The sequence below is a fragment of the Mauremys reevesii genome, linkage group 22 (genome assembly GCF_016161935.1).
Source record: "Mauremys reevesii isolate NIE-2019 linkage group 22, ASM1616193v1, whole genome shotgun sequence".
In the NCBI taxonomy this organism is placed as follows: Eukaryota; Metazoa; Chordata; order Testudines; family Geoemydidae; genus Mauremys; species Mauremys reevesii.
In genome coordinates, this window is record NC_052644.1 from 23,890,625 (window position 1) to 23,909,210 (window position 18,586).

The window sequence follows — 18,586 nt, forward strand, 5'->3', positions numbered from 1 at the left end:
TGTCATTAACCTTGTATTGCAGTAATCAACCCGAAAAGCAAAGACAGCGAGAGCCTGTCGCCCACCCGGGGCCGGTGCCCCCTCCAGGGGAAAGGTCCATCTTCCATCCCACACCAAATTGTGTCCATGGAGCCTGGCCCCCAGCCCGCTTATTGTAGGTCCTACACTAACAAAAACAGAGGCCCTGCTGGCCAGCTGAAGCGTGGCAGAGCACCGCACCAGGGTTTATAAAGGAGCCTTTAGCTTCACCTCCTTCGGGGGGAAGGGGCCATTTGCACCTGATCCACAGAGTCAGTCCGCACCCCCCCTTGGGGGGAGAAATGGCTCCTGAGAGCCCCGGGGGTGTTAATACGGCTGCTCCCAGGTTTATCTGGGGGGCGGGGGGGTTAGGAATGGATGCCCCCCCTGTGATCCTCACTGCCTGCTGGGGGAGTGGGGGATGGGCTGGAGCAGAAGCAGGCTTGTCTCATGCCTGGGGGGTGGAGATCAAGGGGGCTAGGCCTAGAGGGTGTGGGGAGGGAGCAGCCACCCCTGGTGAATGCAATGGGGGGGGGGGGGGGGAGAAGAGTCCTTCCTTGCTGCTGGTGAGTCGTTTGGCACAGCTGTAGCCCTTTAAGAGAGTGGGTTGGTCCATCATGGAGGGAGTGTGGGGGGGAGAATCTGAGCACACACCCCTTCCTGTGGTGCAGGGCTCAGAGCCCAGCGGCCGGGTCCTCCCCGAACTTCATGCGGTGAGCCAGGGTCTTGGCTGGCAGCAGGGTCTGGGGCAGGGAGAGAACGGAGGTCAGAATGGAATGGGCTGGCCTGCCCCCCATGGTTATAATGGAATGTCCCAGCACCCCCATGGCTATAATGGAATGTCCCTGCCCCCCACTCTCCAGGGAGAATGGAACAGTCCGGGCAAGCAGGCACATGCACTCCCCCGCCCCCCTCACTGCTACATAAGGGAATGTGCTGCCCCAGGCACTAAATCCCCCTCCCCCCCCAATAGTATATCCCACCCTAAGGCATGACACAGCCAGGGAGAATGGCTCATCCCAGCCAGCAGTAATTCCCGCCCCCCCCCTGCAGTCAGCAGAGAATGGGCCCAGCCCGGCAGTACCTCCTGCTGTAATGGAATGTTCCTCCCACCCCCCCGAACATGGAATAGTCCCATGCAGAGTATACTCCCCTCCCACACCACAATGGACCATCCCACCCCAGGCATCACATTATCACTGGAGAGAAGGGCTTGGTGCACTCCCCCATTGCCAGAGAATGGGACAGTCCAATTCCTTCAACACAATGGAATGTCCCACCCAGGAAATTACCCCCAGTGAGGGGGGCCCACATGGCATCAGACCATTCCATTATCTTATGCACTGGGGGGGGGGTTACTCCTGGGGCTGGAATATTCCATTACAGCAGGAGCAGAGGTGGGACAGGTGTGTGACTTATACATTAATAATTGGAGCTATACCAACCTCCTAGAGCTAGAAGGGACCTCGAAAGGTCATCGAGTGCAGCCCCTGCCCTCACTAGCAGCACCAGGGACTGAGTTTTGCCCCAGATCCCTAAGTGGCCCCTCAAGGATTGAACTCACAACCCTGGGTTTAGCAGGCCAATGCTCCAACCCCTGAGCTGTCTCTTGCTCACGGGGGGATGTTCCATTATAGCAATGGGATAAGGGAGTGTTAGTCCCAAAGTTGGGACGCTCCATTATGGCAACGAAGGCAGGGGGAGGAACGTCCCAGACCCAAGAATTAACCCATTCAGACCCAGCCAATCAGCACCGCCCCCCCATCTCACAACTGCCCCCACCCCTCCTATAGGCAGGGGGGGAGGGGGAACCCTGGGGCGTGGCTTACCGGGTGATGGACGTATGATTGACAGGTGTAGCACCAGACCGAGAGGTCGGCGTAACTCAGCACCAGGGGGTGGCCGGAAACGGAGCCGTGAGCCAGCATGTGCTGATTGACGTAACGACCGCAGAGCACCTGGGGAGAGAAAGGGTTAATGGCCACAGGGCTGCGGGTCAGGAGTGAGGGGCACCAGCAGAGCTGGGGAGGGTGGGGGGGCTGGGCTGGCAGGGGGCTACGGGTCAGGAGTGAGGGGCACCGTCTCACCCGGTAACAGGCCAGGCAGACCCAGTTCTCGCCCTGGCTGCCGCATTCCTCACACGGCGCCAGCGCGTCCAGCCCGGCCGGGGGAAGGGACTGGAGCGACTCCACGTGGGGGCACCAAGGCAGAGGGGTGACGGCGTAGAGCGTCCCCTGCAGAGACACGAGGGAGACAAGGATCAAACCCAGGAGTCCTGGCTCCCAGCCAACCCTGCTCCCACCATCAGCCCCCACTCCCCTCCCAGAGCCAAGGACAGAACCCAGGAGTCCAGGCCCCCAGCCGCCCCTGCTCGAAGCACCAGCCCCCACTCCCCTCCCAGAGCCGGGGGAGAACCCAGGAGTCCAGCCCCCCCTGCTCCCACCACCAGCCCCCACTCCCCTCCCAGAGCCGGGGGAGAACCCAGGAGTCCTGGCTCCCAGCCCCCCCTGCTCCCACCACCAGCCCCCACACCCCGTCCAGGGCCCAGGCGAGAACCCCGGCGTCCGGGCCCCCCGCCGCCCCTGCTCTAACCACCAGCCCCCCCTCCCCTCCCAGAGACGGGGGAGACCCCAGGAGTCCTGGCCCCCAGCCGCCCCTGCTCTAAGCACCAGCCCCCACTCCCCTTCCAGAGCCAAGGAGAGAACCCAGGAGTCCGGGCCCCCAGCCGCCCCTGCTCTAACCACCAGCCCCCACTCCCCTCCCAGAGCTGGGGGAGAACCCAGGAGTCCTGGCTCCCAGCCCACCCTGCTCCCACCACCAGCCCCCACTCCCCTTCCAGAGCCAAGGAGAGAACCCAGGAGTCCGGGCCCCCAGCCGCCCCTGCTCTAAGCACCAGCCCCCACTCCCCTCCCAGAGCCGGGGGAGAACCCAGGAGTCCTGGCTCCCAGTGCAGCAGCAAATGTGAGCACTGATTGCTGGGCTCCGGCCCCTGTGTGAGATGGGGAGTGTGGGGTACACAGGGAAGCAGAGATTCAGGTGAGGGGGTTGGGGGCGCAGGGGAGGGCCCAGCCGGGGGATGGGAGATGCCAAGGATTAAGGAACTGGGGGGGGGGGGGGTAACATCAGGGCCTCACCATGTCTGCGAACTCCACCCCCAGGCTGATGGAGGGGGAGGGGAGCAGGGCAGCTGCTTCGTCCAGGAGGCTGGGGGGGTCCTGGGAGAGAAAAGACCCATGAGCTGAGACCCCCCGAGCCCCAGGCTACTCCCATCCCCCACCCCAGGGAATCCCCCCCCCATTATAGATCCCACCGCCCTACCTCTGACTCCTCTGCAGCTGGAGGCTCCGCCCCTCCAGGGGAAGCCCCGCCCACCAGGGCGGAGTCAGGGCTCAGCTGTGGGGAGCCTGAGTCGGCCCCCGCCTCGTCGCTGAGGCAGAGAGCTCCCAGCCTCAGGATGTCGTCGACCGGGGGGCTCTGGGACCCCCCTGGGGGATCCTCTGGTGGGGAGTCCTCCCGGACGGGGCCCGGCTGCCCGGATCGGGGCCTCGAGTCCTCCCGGATCGGCACTGCATGGGATGGAGATTATGTAGCGCGGCACCAGGGGGCAGGGCCGGGGCGGGGGGGGGGGGCATGGGGCAGGGAGCTGGGCCGGGCACTGGGGGGAGCCGTGGGGCAGGGGGCGCTCTCCCCCGGCAGGCGGTGCTGGGGGAGGCCGGGGGGCCGGGCCCGGCACTGGGGGCGGGGCATGGGGCAGGGCCAGGCGCTCTCCCCCGGCAGGCAGGGCTTGGTGCTGTGAGGGGCTCAGCGGGGGGGGGCTGCGCTGTGAGGGGCTCAGCCCTGGGGCTTGGAAGGGGGCTGCACTGTGAGGAGCTTGGCGGGGCGGGGGCGCTTACCGTCCAGTCGCAGGCAGGCCCAGAATCTGCGGTACTTGGCGCTGGGGCGCGCTGGGGGCTCGGCGTGGGGGCGCTGGGGGCGCTGGGGGCACCACACTCACCGTCCAGTCGCAGGCAGGCCCAGTATCTGCGGTGCTCGGCGCTGGGGCGCGCTGGGGGCTCGGCGTGGGGGGCCGCGCTGGGGGCTCGGCGGGGGCACCACACTCACCATCCAGTCGCAGGCAGGCCCAGTACCTGCGGTGCTCGGCGCTCGCCCGGGCCAGCGACTGCAGGGCGCTGGGGTGGGGAGCTCGCAGGCTCCCCAGCTCGGGCAGCGGGTCCCCCAGCAGGGTCCGGGTGCACATGGCCATGGATTCGGAGATCGACACCAGGTTGTAGCCTCCCTGGAGGAGGCAGAAGAGAGCTGGGGTTTGGGGGTGTCCCCGAGCCAGCCCCACCCTCGGCGCAGCACCAAGAGCCACCGGGCCTTGAGCCCAGGCACATTCCCGCCCTGCCCGGAGCTGGGCTGGCGGCTCCCGGCCCCACGGACCTCGGGGGCCAATCGCTTGGGACTGGCCGGCGAAACGGGCGGCAGGAGACCCCAGCTCGGCCCAGACCGGGATTCGGTGGGTCGCCGCGGGGTCCCAGCCTGTCGCCCGGCCAGCACCGGCAGGACCTCCCTGCCCGGCGTCTCGTCGGCGCAGCCCAGGCCCGGCCCAGCTCCCAGCCGTGTCCGAGAGGGGAACCAGCCTGTCCCCCAGGATCCGGTTAATCCCCGGCACAGACAAGAGAGCCCTGGTCAATAGACAGTAAATTATACCAGACAGACGCTAGTTTATTAATTACTGTAACAGCGAATGGTGGTGATGAAACATCCCAGGTGAAGAGTATTTGAAAGCAGCAGCAGCAGCTGAATCAATAACCCAATGACGGAGCGAAACTCTCACGTCCCCTCAGCCCTCACGCCAGGCGGGTTCAGCTCCTTTGTCCTGGACGCGATTTGCCTTCCCCGGGATCCCGGAAATTTCAGATTTTCCTCCCGTTTGGGAGCCCGGTGTCCCCCCCCCCCGGGATAGCTGCTCGTTTCCCGCAGACCCGGCTCGGCTCCCCCAGCACCATAGCGGCTCGTGAGGTCCCTGGAGGCTTCGCAGGGAATTGGCACCAGCAGCTGAAGCGTTAACCGAGCGCCCGGGCCCCGCTGGAGTTACCCCCCAGCCAGCCCTGCCCCGGGGACAGGCCCCTGCCCCCCAACCAGCCAGCCCTGCCCCGGGGACAGGCCCCTGCCCCACTTCCCGCCCCCCAACCAGCCAGCCCTGCCCCGGGGACAGGCCCCTGCCCCACGCCCCGCCCCCCAACCAGCCAGCCCTGCCACGGGGCCAGGCCCCTGCCCCATTCCCTGCCCCCCAACCAGCCAGCCCTGCCCCAGGGACAGGCCCCTGCCCCACTCCCCACCCCCCAGCCAGCCAGCCCTGCCCTGGGGCCGGATGGGAGCCGGCGCCCCCCAGAGGGAACAGGCCCCTGCCCCACATACCTCCAATACCAGGACGACCCGGCCCCCTGCCAGCCCCAGCAGGAGGTGGGTCATGTGGGCGTAACCCTCGGGGCTCACCAGGCAGCCCCCCAGCGGGTCCCCGCGGGCGGCATCGAACCCGGCCGACACCAGCACCAGCTCCGGGGCGAACTGCAGAGAGAGAACAAGAAACCGAGACCCCCCAGCCCCCGCCGACGGACCCCTCCCCCCCCCGTCCCCGCGCTGGGAGAGAGCCCAGGCGTCCGGGCTCCCCCCTCCCCGCGCTGGGAGAGAGCCCAGGCGTCCGGGCTCCCCCCTCCCCGCGCTGGGAGAGAACCCAGGCGTCCGGGCGCACCTGGTAGGCGACGGGCAGCACCAGGCGGTGGAAGGCGGCCAGGTACTCGGCGTCGCCCATGCGGGGGCCGTTCCAGGGCACGTTGAGGGTGAAGCCGCGGCCCGGCCCCTCCCCCACCCGGTCGGCGTCGGCGTCCTCGGAGGTGGGGAAGAAGGAGCCGTGGTCGTAGCGGTGCAGAGAGACGTACAGCACGCTGGGGGGGGGGGGGAGGGGGGTTAGTCCCACTCGGACCCTGCCCCCCCGCTGCCCCTCCCCCGCCTGCATCGCTGCCCACCCCACTGCCCCGCCTGCATCGCCCCTCCCCATGTGCATCACCGCCCCGCTGACCCCCCACTGCTCCCGTCACCGCCCCTCCCGCCTGCATCGCGCCACTCACCCGTCACCGCCCACTCCACCCCAGCAGCCCCCCCACCAGAGAACAAGGTACCTCGGATCCTCCTCAAACATGTGCTGGGTACCGTTGCCGTGATGAACATCCCAGTCCAGGATCATCACCCTGATGACGACGAGAAGGGATGATGAAGCTGGAACCCAGGAGTCCTGGCTCCCAGCCCCCCCAGCACTAACCACCAGTCTCCACTCCCCTCCCAGAGCCAGGAGAGAACCCAGGAGTCCTGGCTCCCAGCCCCCCCAGCACTAACCACCAGTCTCCACTCCCCTCCCAGAGCCAGGAGAGAACCCAGGAGTCCTGGCTCCCAGCCCCCCCCAGCACTAACCACCAGCCCCCACTCCCCGCCCCGAGCCCGGGGCGCACCCCGGAGTCCTGGCTCCCAGCCCCCCCGGCTCTAACCACCAGTCGCCACTCCCCTCCCAGAGCCAGGAGAGAACCCAGGAGTCCTGGCTCCCAGCCCCCCCAGCTCTAACCACCAGCCCCCACTCCCCTCCCAGAGCCGGGAGAGAACCCAGGAGTCCTGGCTCCTAGCAACCCCACAGTGTAACCACCAGCCCCCGCTCACCTCATGGGCCGTCCCGCCAGGCGCTGCGCGAAACGAGCTGCCAGGGCTACCGAATTGAAGAAGCAGAAGCCACAGGCCGTGTCGGACTCGGCGTGATGCCCGGGAGGCCGGACAATGGCCACGGCGTTCTGCACCTAGAGCCAGGCAGAGAGCAGGGGAGGGGGGGGGGGGTGAGACGTCGCCGAGATGCAGCCACCTCTGGGGCAGGGCAGCTGGGGAACAGCTGCACAGAACAGCGCCCGGCGAGCCCTCCCCGTGCGGGCAGGTGCAGCCACCTCTGGGGAAGGACCCTCTGGAACCGGAAGCGAAGCAGCGTCTCATCTCCAAGGGGGCGGAATGAAAACCCCGTAATGAGGATTCGGCCTGAACGCCGGGGTTCACATGCTGAGTCTTGGGGGGCAAAGGGCAGGGGAGAGTGTGCCCTCCGGTGCCCCCCCAGTGCCGGGCCCCGACCGCCAGGGGAGAGCGCCCCCTGCCCCCCGGTCCCACCCCAGGGCCGGGCCCCGACCGCCAGGGGAGAGCGCCCCCTGCCCCCCTGCCCCTCCCAGGGCCGGGCCCCGACCGCCAGGGGAGAGCGCCCCCTGCCCCCCGGTCCCACCCCAGGGCCGGGCCCCGACCGCCAGGGGAGCGCCCCTGCCCTCCGGTGCCCCCAGTGCCGGGCCCCGACCGCCAGGAGAGCGCCCCTGCCCCCAGGTCCCACCCCAGGGCCAGGCCCCGACCGCCAGGGGAGAGCGCCCCCTGCCCCCCTGCCCCCCCCCGGGCCGGGCCCTGACCGCCAGGGGAGAGCGCCCCCTACCCCCTGCCCCCCCCAGTGCCGGGCCCCGACTGCCAGGAGAGCGCCCTGCCCCGGTCCCACCCCAGGGCCGGGCCCCGACCGCCAGGAGCGCCCCTGCCCCCTGCCCCCAGGGCCGGGCCTGACCGCCAGGAGCGCCCCCCTGCCCCAGTGCCGGGCCCCGACTGCCAGGGAGAGCGCCCCTGCTCCCGGTCCCACCCAGGGCCGGGCCCCGACCGCCAGGAGAGCGCCCCTGCCCCGGTCCCACCCAGGGCCGGGCCCCGACCGCCAGGAGAGCGCCCCTGCCCCGGTCTCCCAGGGCCGGGCCCGACTGCCAGGGAGAGCGCCCCTGCCCCCGGTCCCACCCCAGGGCCGGGCCCGACCGCCAGGAGCGCCCTGCCCCTGCCCCCAGTACCGGGCCCCGACCGCCAGGAGAGCGCCCCTGCCCCTGCCCCCAGTACCGGGCCCCGACCGCCAGGAGAGCGCCTGCCCCCAGGGCCGGGCCCCGACCGCCAGGAGAGCGCCCCTGCCCCGGTCCCACCCCAGGGCCGGGCCCCGACCGCCAGGAGAGCGCCTGCCCCCGGTCTCCCAGGGCCGGGCCCCGACCGCCAGGAGCGCCCCTGCCCCGGTCTCCCAGGGCCGGGCCCCGACCGCCAGGGAGCGCCTGCCCCGGTCCCACCCCAGGGCCGGGCCCCGACCGCCAGGGGAGAGCGCCCCCTGCCCCAGTACCGGGCCCCGACCGCCAGGAGAGCGCCCTGCCCCCCCCCAGTACCGGGCCCCGACCGCCAGGAGAGCGCCCCTGCCCCCGGTCCCACCCCAGGGCCGGGCCCGACCGCCAGGAGAGCGCCTGCCCCCTGCCCCCAGTACCGGGCCCCGACCGCCAGGAGAGCGCCCCTGCCCCGGTCCCACCCCAGGCCGGGCCCCGACCGCCAGGAGAGCGCCTGCCCCGGTCCCACCCCAGGGCTGGGCCCGACCGCCAGGAGAGCGCCTGCCCCCGGTCCCACCCCAGGGCCGGGCCCCGACCGCCAGGAGAGCGCCTGCCCCCGAGTCCCCGCCCCGGCCCTCACCTCGCCCTCCAGCACGGCTTGCACGGCGTTGAAGGCGGAGCCGGCCGCCAGCCGGGCGCACTCGTAGGAGCTGGCGCAGATGTAGATGGAGTTGTACTGGTCCCCCTGGCGGTGCAGCTCCCGCGGCTTCATGCCAGCCGTGGCCTTCACCGTCTGCACGTACGCCGGGCTGCGAGGGAGGCAAAGAACCCAGGAGTCCGGGCTCCCAGCCCCCCTGCTCTAACCACCAGCCCCCACTGCCCTCCCCGAGCCGGGGAGAGAACCCAGGCGTCCGGGCTGCCCCTCCCCCATTACCTGTGGCACATTCTCAGCTCCTCTTCCTCAGCACTGCGGGCCGGGATGCGGCGGCATCGCTCCGTGAGCCGCAGCTCCCCGTGGCGCTGGAAGATGCGGGAGACCCGCTGCGGCAGCTCCGGGTGCTGGCTGTGGGGAGGGGGGAAGGGAAGGACTCAGAGCCCGGACGCCTGGGTTCAAGCCCTGCCTCCGGCAAGGGGGGGGACCCCTCCTCCTCCCAGAGCCGGGGAATACACCCAGGAGTCCGGGCTCCCGGCCCCCCCTGCAGTAACCCCCCACTCCCCTCCCAGAGCCAGGGAGAGAACCCAGGCGTCCGGGCTCCCAGCCCCCTCCCCGCTCTAACCTGCCAGCCTCCACTCCCCTCCCAGAGCCAGGGAGAGAACCCAGGCGTCCGGGCCGTACCTGTCCCACATGTTGTAATGCTCCGTCATGCGTTCGTCATACACCAGGCCGGTGCGGGCAGCTGGGAGGGGTCGCGGCACCTCAGGGGGACCTGGGGGGGTCATGGGGGCTGGCTCCTTTTCCACCTCCTCTGGGGGGGTGTTGGCCTCTGGGGGGGCGGGAGAAGAGATCACAGCCAATCCCCTGAGCTATGGGGGGGGCAATATGAAATTGGGTGGCCCAGCGGGAGTTTGAGGGCAGGGTATAGCAGGGGGCTGGGGGACCCCCAAAGAGGTTGGGGGGCAGGAGAGGGTACCCCAGAGGGGCTGGGGTGAGCAGGGGGCGTCCGGGGGGCTGGGACTCACCCGCTCTGCGCAGGCTCCGCCAGTATTTCTCGTGGATCGCGAGCGTCCTGGACACGGAGCTCAGAGCGCTGGGGAAGGGGGAGCAGCCCAGAGTCAGTGGGGTGCAAACGTGGGGCCGCCCCCCCCACCTGCTCAGACCCCGCTCACCTGCGACAGGGGGCAACGGGCGGCTCCAGCCAGGGACAGGGGTCCCCCAGGAGGGTCCTCAGGGCCGCACAGACCCCCTCGGCCAGGGAGCTCAGATTGTAGCCACCCTGGGGAGGGGGAGAAAACGGGTCAACAGCGCCCCAGCCCTGAGCTGCAGCCACCTCGGGGGGGGCGGGGAACAGCCACATAGAACGCTGCCCGGGGCTGAGCTGCAGCCACCTCTGGGGGGGCGGGGGTGCTGGGGAACAGCCACATAGAACGCTGCCCGGGGCTGAGCTGCAGCCACCTCTGGGGGGGCGGGGGGGCTGGGGCACAGCCCCATAGAACGCTGCCCGGGGCGGAGCGGCAGCCCCCTCTGGGGCGGGGGCTGGGGAACAGCCACATAGAACGCTGCCCGGGCTGAGCTGCAGCCACCTCTGGGGCTGGGGAACAGCCACATAGAACGCTGCCCGGGCTGAGCTGCAGCCACCTCTGGGGGCTGGGAACAGCCACATAGAACGCTGCCCGGGCTGAGCTGCAGCCACCTCTGGGGGGGCGGGGGGGCTGGGGAACAGCCACATAGAACGCTACCCGGGGCTGAGCTGCAGCCACCTCTGGGGGGGCGGGGGTGCTGGGGAACAGCCACATAGAACGCTGCCCGGGGCTGAGCTGCAGCCACCTCGGGGGGGGGGGGGGGGGGGGGGAACACCCACATAGAACGCTGCCCGGGGCTGAGCTGCAGTCGGTTCTGGGGGGGGCCCTGTGCCGTGGGTCAGCGCCACACTCACCTCCAAAGACAGCAGCACCTTGCCCCCCGCCAGGGCCATCAGCAGATGAGTCAGGTGAGCGAAGCAGGCGGCCGACGCCGCCATCTCGCCCTAGGCGCAGACGCAAAGGTCAGTCCAGGTGCCGCCCCCCGCCCCACAGTGGGGCCCCCCCCAGCCCCCTAGACCGGCCGCTGCCCTTTGAAACGAGCCCCGGGCCCCCTGCCTAGCCCCTGCGGCGCCCCACACTGCACCCCCTGCGGGCAGCGCTGGGAAACACGGCGGGGGGGGGGGCACTGACCTTGGGGTCCCCGAGCACAGAGTCAAACCCGGCGGCCACCAGAACCAGCTGGGGATGGAACTGAAAAGAGAAAACAGATCACAGTGCGCCCCGGATCGCAGCCAGTGCCCCCCAGAGGGGCCAGGCCCCTGCCCCATTCCCTGCCCCTCTGAGCCAGCCAGTCCCTGCCCTGGGTCGGGTGGGAGCCGGCGCCCCCCAGAGGGGACAGGCCCCGGGCCCCACGTACCTCAAAGGCCACTGGCAGTAAGACGTGTAAAAAGGCAGCGAGATAATCCCCGTCCCTCATTCCCACCTAGACAGAGAGAGAGACCAGTTAGATGGGTCTGTGGGAGGTCAAATGCAGCCACTTCTGGGGTGGGGTGGCTGGAACGGCCGCACATAACGGCGCCCAGGGACGGCTCGCCCCCCACGCAGCCCCCGCCCCGGGCAGGGCACCTACTGCGTTCCATGGCACGTTGATATTGAATCCCTCTCCACGCCCCTGCCCCACGGCGGGGCTGTCGGACGCCGGCAGGTGGGGCCAGAACCTCCCCTGCTCGTAGCGATGGACGGAGAAATAGAGAACACTGCAGAGAGAGAGGGGCAGACGGGGGGCAGTGACTGGTGCCCCTCAATCCCGACCCGCAGCCCCTGCTCCCCTGCAGCCCTGCCGGTGCCCCTCACTCCCGACCCGCAGCCCCTGCTACCCCGGCCCTGTCCCCCCACCAGCTCTGCTGGTGCCCCTCACTCCCGACCCGCAGCCCCTGCTACCCCGGCCCTGTCCCCCCACCAGCTCTGCTGGTGCCCCTCACTCCCGACCCGCAGCCCCTGCTACCCCGGCCCTGTCCCCCCACCAGCTCTGCTCGTGCCCCTCACTCCCGACCCGCAGCCCCTGCTGCCTGGCCCTGCTACCTGGCAGCCCTGCCGGTGCCCCTCACTCCCGACCCGCAGCCCCTGCTGCCTGGCCCTGCTACCTGGCAGCCCTGCCGGTGCCCCTCACTCCCGACCCGCAGCCCCTGCTAGCTCGGCCCTGGGCTCCCCCAGCTCCGAGCGCCCGGGACCGACCTGGGATCCTCCTCGAAGAGGAACTGGGTGCCCTGCCCATGGTGAACGTCCCAGTCGACGATCAGGACTCTGGAAGGAAACGAGTCGCCCGTTAGTGGGACTCAGCACCCCCCCTCGTGCCCCCCCCGGCCACGGACACCCTGGCTCCCAGGTCCCCCCTGCTCTAACCACCAGCCCCCCCGTCCCTCACCGTTCCACTCCCAGCTTTTGCCGGGCGTATCTGGCCCCGATGGCCAGGTGGTTGAACATGCAGTAACCATCCATCTTATCTCGGTGGGCGTGGTGTCCTGGTGGCCTGGAACGGAGACACACGGGGTTAGTGGAGGGCTCACTCGATGCTGAGATGCAGCCACCTCTGGGGCGGGGCAGCTGGGAACAGCCGCACACAACGCCGCACGGGGACGGCTCGCCCAGCACGGAGATGCAGCTGTTCTCCGGCTGCCGTGCCCCAGAGGTGGCTGCAGCTCGTCGCGAGCCGGCTCTCGGCACATGCTGCCTGGGTGGTTTTTCCCACGGAGAAGGAGAAAGCTGAAGACTGGGGAGGGACCCCGGGCTGGGCTGGGCTGGGGGTGGGGCCGAGCAGGGGCTGGGGGGCGGGGCCAGGGCTGGGTTGGGGGGGGGCCAGGGCTGGGAGCTCAGCAGGGGCAGGGCCCACCAGGGCTGGGGTGGGGGCCAGGCTGGGCAGGGCCGGGTGGGGCGCTGAGCAGGGGCTGGACTGGGGGTGGGGCTGGGCGGGCCAGGCAGGGGCTTGGGGGCGGGGCCGAGGGCGGGGTAGGGGTGGGAGCAGGGCCAGGCAGGGGCTGGGCTGGGGGTGGGGCCGGGCAGGGGCTGGGGGGCGGGGCCGGGGTGGGGGATGGGAGCTGGGGGAGGGGCCAGGCCCCTCCGGGATGAAGCTCACTGGCCGTGCGAACACCCAGGGGCCCGGCCCGGGCGTCGGGACCCAACGCGGGCGTCCAATCCCAGAGGCCGGGTCATCGGAGGCGAGAATTCAAACCGGGCAACACAACTGAGGACCTGGGAATCAACCCCTCTCTGTGATTGGCCTCTGCTGGGAGGGAGGAGCCCCCAGGCCCCGCCCCCAGCCCCACCCCCACGCCCCCAGCCCCCCCTTCCTACCGGACCAGCGCCAGCCCGTTGCGCAGCTCCCCGCCCTGCACCTTCTCCAGCAGCCGCAGGACGCAGCCGCCAGCCAGCCGGGCGCCACGGTACGAACCCTGGGGCGGAGAGACGGAGAGCGGGGCTGGGACACCGAGACCCCCCCATAGACCGCGCTGGGGCCCTGCCCGCCAGAGCCGGGAGAGAACCCAGGAGTCCTGGATCCCAGCCCCCCCCGCTCTAACCACTAGACCCCACCACCCCTCCCAGAGCTGGGAGAGAACCCAGGAGTCCTGGCCCCCAGGCCCTCCTGCTCTAACCACCAGCCCCCTCCCCTCCCAGAGCTGGGAGAGAACCCAGGAGTCCTGGCCCCCCTCACTGGCCGGCAGGTGCTCACCGGGTGCAGGAAGACGGAGTCGTACGTCTCTGACAGGGCCCTGAGCTCCTGCTCACTCATCTGCTCCGTCGACTTCATCAGCTCCACGTACTCCTGGCTGAGAGAGAGCTCCTCACTCCCGACCCGCAGCCCGGGCCCGGCCGGCGCCCCTCACTCCCGACCCGCAGCCCCGGGCCCGGCCGGTGCCCCTCACTCCCGGCCCGACCCGCAGCCCCTCACTCCCGGCCCGACCCGCAGCCCCTCACTCCCGGCCCGCAGCCCGGGCCCGGCCGGCGCCCCTCACTCCCGGCCCGCAGCCCGGGCCCGGCCGGCGCCCCTCACTCCCGACCCACAGCCCCTCACTCCCGACCCGCCGCCCCGGGCCTGGCCGACGCCCCGCACTCCCGGCCCGGCCCGCAGCCCCTCACTCCCGGCCCGGCCCGCAGCCCCGGGCCCGGCCGGCGCCCCTCACTCCCGACCCGCAGCCCCTCACTCCCGGCCCTGGCCGGCGCCCCTCACACCCGGCCCTGGCGCGCCCCTCACTCCCGACCCGCGCGGCTCGGCCGGCGCCCCTCACTCCCGGCCCGGCCGGCGCCCCTCACTCCCGGCCCGGCCTGCCCCAGGGTGCTCCCTTCCATAAATACCTGTGGGCTAGCAGAATCTCTTCCTCGGTAGCCAGCCGGGCCTGTGAGGAAAGGAAGGAATTGTAGCCAGAACACGCAAACCACTGAAAGGGAGACTGTGGGGGAGGGTAGAAGCGGCTGGTCTCTGACCCCTCCTGCCCACGGGGAAAGGGCCCTGGTACTGGGGATGGAACCCAGGAGTCCTGGCGCCCAGCCCCCCCCGTCTCACCTCCACCGGGACACAGCGCTCCCATAGGCCGCATTGCAGCAACTTTCCCTTGACGGCTGCGAGTCTCTCTGGGCACTCGGGGAAGCTGGGAATGAAACGACAAAGGGGGACAAGATGGATTGGGGTGGGGGGCAGGGGCTGCGGTCGGGAGTGAGGGGCACCGGCACAGCTGGGGGCAGGGGCTGCGGGTCGGGAGTGAGGGGCACCGCAGAGCTGTGGGGGCAGGGGCTGTGGTCGGGAGTGAGGGGCACCGGCACAGCTGCGGGGGGCAGGGCTGGGCTAGCAGGGGCTGCGGGTCAGGAGTGAGGGGCACTGGCAGGACTGGGGGGTGGGGAGGGCCGGACTGGCAGGGGCTGCAGGTCGGGAGTGAGGGGCACCGGCAGAGCTGTGGGGGGGGCCGGGGCTGCAGGTCGGGAGTGAGGGGCACCGGCAGGGCTGCGGGGGGAGGAGGTTAGAGCCTCTGACCGCCAAGGACTGAGCAAAGGACCCCCTTTGCTCAGTCCTTGGCGGTCAGAGGCTCTAACCTCCTCCCCCCACAGCCCTGCCGGTGCCCTCATGCCGGTGCTGGGATCTTGGGGGGGTTGCGGGGTGTTTTATGCTCCTCCAATTAGGACTTTAACCCCCCAGGCTAAAAGTTAAGGACAGCGAGGCAATTACAGAGAAGGGGCGGATCAGGAGTAAGGACGGCGAGGCGATTACAGAGAAGGGGCGGATCAGGATTAAGGACAGCGAGGCGATTACAGAGAAGGGGCGGATCAGGAGTAAGGACGGCGAGGCGATTACAGAGAAGGGGCGGATCAGGATTAAGGACAGCGAGGCGATTACAGAGAAGGGGCGGATCAGGAGGAAGGACGGCGAGGCGATTACAGAGAAGGGGCGGATCAGGAGTAAGGACGGCGAGGCGATTACAGAGAAGGGGCGGATCAGGAGGAAGGACGGCGAGGCGATTACAGATGAGCGTGAAGGATGAGGTCCATAGATTGAGACCGGGAATTGGGGGGGCTGGGCTATAGCTCCCACAGGGTTTTTGGGATCTGCCCCCGGAGGGGCGGCCAATACAACCCAGACCAGGGGGATCTGGGACCCGCCTCCTGGGTACCTGTCGTCCCACAGGCAATGGAACTCCGTGAGCCGCTCGTCAAAGGCCAGACCCGTCCCCACGGGCACTGCCCCCTCCACAGTCAGATCCTGGGGCAGGAGAAAACACAGTGAACCCAGGCATCCGGGCACCCACCCCGCGGCACTTTAACTCATCCACCAGACCCTCCTCCCCTCCCAGAGCTGGGGAGAGAACCCAGGAGTCCTGACTCCCAGCCCTCCTGCTCTAACCACCAGCCCCCACTCCCCTCCCAGAACTGGGGAGAGAACCCAGGAGTCCTGACTCCCAGCCCCCTCTGCTCTAACCACCAGCCCCCACTCCCCTCCCAGAGCCGGGTATGGAACCCAGGAGTCCTGGCTCCCAGCCCCCTCTGCTCTAACCACCAGCCCCCACTCCCCTCCCAGAGCCGGGAGAGAACCCAGGAGTCCGGGCTCCCCCCCAACTCTGCTCTCTCCCACTTAACCCCACCCCCGTCCCAGACCCAGGGACGGAACCCAGGCGTCCGGGTGTCCCCCCTACCAGGCGCTGCAGCCCCGATTCCAGCTCCTCCACATCTTTGTTCATCCTCTGGGCTCGGCCGCGGCGTTTGGTTTCGGGGAGCCCGGGGCTGCGACGGGGCTGGGGGCCCCTCCGGCCACCCCGCTTCTGGAGGGAACACATGGGGCGGGGGGGGGGGTTACACAGACACCCCCAGCCCCAACCCTGGCCCATCCCCCCCCCAGTCAAGAGCCCCACCCCCAACACCGCACCCTTGGCCACTGCCCGGCCAGCCGCCCCCCATTCCCCACCGCCCCACCCCCACCCCATAGCCCCGGGCCACCCCCACTCGGCCCCGCCCCCAGGCAGACTAACCATGGCCACGTGCGCTGAGGGGGCGGGTTACGGTACCACTGGGAGGGGGGAGCTGGGTCCTTCCTCCCCCGAGGAGACCCCTGGGCGCGTCGCCATCGCTGGGCAGGTCTGGGGGAGGCAGGAGGCAAAGAGCGTTAAAGCCGGATCAGAACCGCCCCCGAACCCGACTGTCAGGGCTGGGCTGGGGGGGCTGCAGGTCGGGAGTGAGGGGCACCAGCTGGGGGGGGCTGGGGGCTGCGGGTCGGGAGTGAGGGGCACCAGCTGGGGGCTGCAGGTCAGAAGTGAGGGCACCAGCTGGGGCTGGGGGCTGCAAGTCGGGAGTGAGGGGCACCAGCTGGGGGCTGCAGGTCAGGAGTGAGGGGCACCAGCTGGGGGCTGGGGGCTGCAGATCAGGAGTGAGGGGCACCAGCTGGGGGCTGGGGGCTGCAGGTCGGGAGTGAGGGGCACCCAGCTGGGCTGGGGGGGCTGCAGGTCGGGAGTGAGGGGCACCAGCTGGGCGGGGCTGGGGGGGCTGCAGGTCGGGAGTGAGGGGCACCAGCTGGGCGGGGCTGGGGGGGCTGCAGGTCGGGAGTGAGGGGCAGCATCTCACCTGGCGCCTGTAGCACCTCCCCTCTCCAGCTCGGTCAGATGGTCTCTTCCACCCAGGCGCTGCCTGATGCTGTCACCGAGCCCTGCCCGCCCTACTGGGAGAGACCATTGGCACTCGAGCATGGGGGGCTCTGGGAGGGACCATTGACAGACGGGGGGGTTCTGGGAGGGACCATTCGCTCTGAACATGGCTGATGCTGGGAGAGACCATTGGCACTGAGCAGGGGGGGTCTGGGAGGGATCATTCCCTCTCTCTTCATTGGCCAGGTCTCTGGGGGAATCCCCCCATGACCTCTCACCCTGTGACCTTTAAGTCTCTTGACCTCTCCCCCATCTTGTTCCCGAGACCTTTCACCCCTGACCTCGGTTCTCCTTTGACCCTGTCCCCTTGGGGGAGCTGGCCCCACACGGCCTTGCCCCCGGTGTAGCATTGTTGCCGGCACAGGGATGGCTCGCCCGATGCCGAGATGCAGCCACCTCTGGGGCAGGGCAGGTGGGGAACAGCAGCACATAACGCTGCACAGGGACGGCTCGCCCGATGCCGAGATGCAGCCACCTCTGGGGCAGGGCGGGTGGGGAACAGCCGCATATAACGCTGCACAGGGGCAGCTCACCGGATGCCAAGATGCAGCCACCTCTGGGGCAGGGCGGGTGGGAACAGCAGCACATAACGCTGCACAGGGGCAGCTCACCGGATGCCGAGATGCAGCCACCTCTGGGGCAGGGCGGGTGGGGAACAGCCGCATATAACACTGCACAGGGACGGCTCGCCCGATGCCGAGATGCAGCCACCTCTGGGGCAGGGCGGGTGGGGAACAGCCGCATATAACGTTGCACAGGACGGCTCGCCCGATGCCGAGATGCAGCCACCTCTGGGGCAGGGCGGGTGGGGAACAGCCACATATAACGTTGCACAGGGACGGCTCGCCCGATGCCGAGATGCAGCCACCTCTGGGGCAGGGCGGGTGGGGAACAGCCGCATATAACACTGCACAGGGATGGCTCGCCCGATGCCGAGATGCAGCCACCTCTGGGGCAGGGCGGGTGGGGAACAGCCGCATATAACACTGCACAGGGACGGCTCGCCCGATGCCGAGATGCAGCCACCTCTGGGGCAGGGCGGGTGGGGAACAGCCGCATATAACGCTGCACAGGGATGGCTCGCCTGATGCCGAGATGCAGCCACCTCTGAGGCAGGGCGGGTGGGGAACAGCCGCATATAACGCTGCACAGGGACGGCTCGCCCGATGCCGAGATGCAGCCACCTCTGGGGCAGGGCGGTGGGGAACAGCCGCATATAACGCCGCAGAGGGATGAAGCGCCGAGGGCTTTGCACCAGCAGGTGGCGCTGGGCCTGCCCCGAAGCAGCAATGGGACTGGGATAAATAGCCCCGGCCTGTGACAGGTGTGGGTCCTGCCGCCCCCTGGTGGAGGGCCCCAGCCCTGCGCTCTGCCTGGGGCAGCACCCAGGATCGGGCCCCATCTCCAGTTCTCATCTCTGCCCCTCCTCCGCATTCAGGTCCCCTTGAAATCCCGTTCCCAGCTCCCCGCCTGGCCAGCCCTCAGCTTGGGGGCCGCTCTCCCCCCTTTGCTCCTCCCTGGGCCCTGACCCGATGGGGCAGATAACCCCCCTCCTGCCTCCTTTGATCGCTCAGAGAGAGGCCTGGGAAGCCAGGAGAGCCAGAGATGGGGCTGATATGTGGGATGGGACTCCTGGCTCCCAGACCCCTCCCCTCCCGGAGCCAGGGAGAGAACCCAGGAGTCCTGGTTCCCAGCCACCCCCTGCTCTAACCCACCAGCCCCCACTCCCCTCCCAGAGCCGGGGAGAGAACCCAGGAGTCCTGGCTCCCAGCCCCCCCCGCTCTGACCCACCAGCCCCCACTCCCCTCCCAGAGCCGG

At 69.8% G+C, this 18,586-nt stretch overlaps 1 protein-coding gene across 2 annotated transcripts; it reads right to left on the bottom strand.

The window, feature by feature from the left end:
* Positions 1–16,809, bottom strand: HDAC6 (histone deacetylase 6). Of its 2 annotated transcripts, XM_039510358.1 has the most exons (29): positions 16,689–16,809; positions 16,100–16,207; positions 15,767–15,892; positions 15,248–15,336; positions 14,149–14,233; positions 13,941–13,981; positions 13,318–13,414; positions 12,942–13,039; positions 12,016–12,120; positions 11,826–11,894; positions 11,221–11,347; positions 11,008–11,073; positions 10,782–10,841; positions 10,505–10,594; positions 9,738–9,844; positions 9,591–9,658; positions 9,247–9,394; positions 8,845–8,973; positions 8,551–8,719; positions 6,712–6,845; positions 6,183–6,251; positions 5,756–5,948; positions 5,422–5,571; positions 4,120–4,294; positions 3,337–3,584; positions 3,153–3,233; positions 2,106–2,252; positions 1,848–1,976; positions 1–761 (listed from the first exon to the last, which is right to left on the bottom strand). In XM_039510358.1, the coding sequence occupies exons 2-29, from the start codon at positions 16,100–16,102 to the stop codon at positions 693–695; spliced, it is 3,072 nt and encodes a 1,023-aa protein (XP_039366292.1). In that variant the 5' UTR covers positions 16,103–16,207; positions 16,689–16,809; the 3' UTR covers positions 1–692. The 2 variants fall into 2 exon arrangements, with proteins under 2 accessions (XP_039366292.1, XP_039366293.1); XM_039510359.1 differs by lacking the exon at positions 3,153–3,233.
* Positions 16,810–18,586: the final 1,777 nt, after the last annotated feature.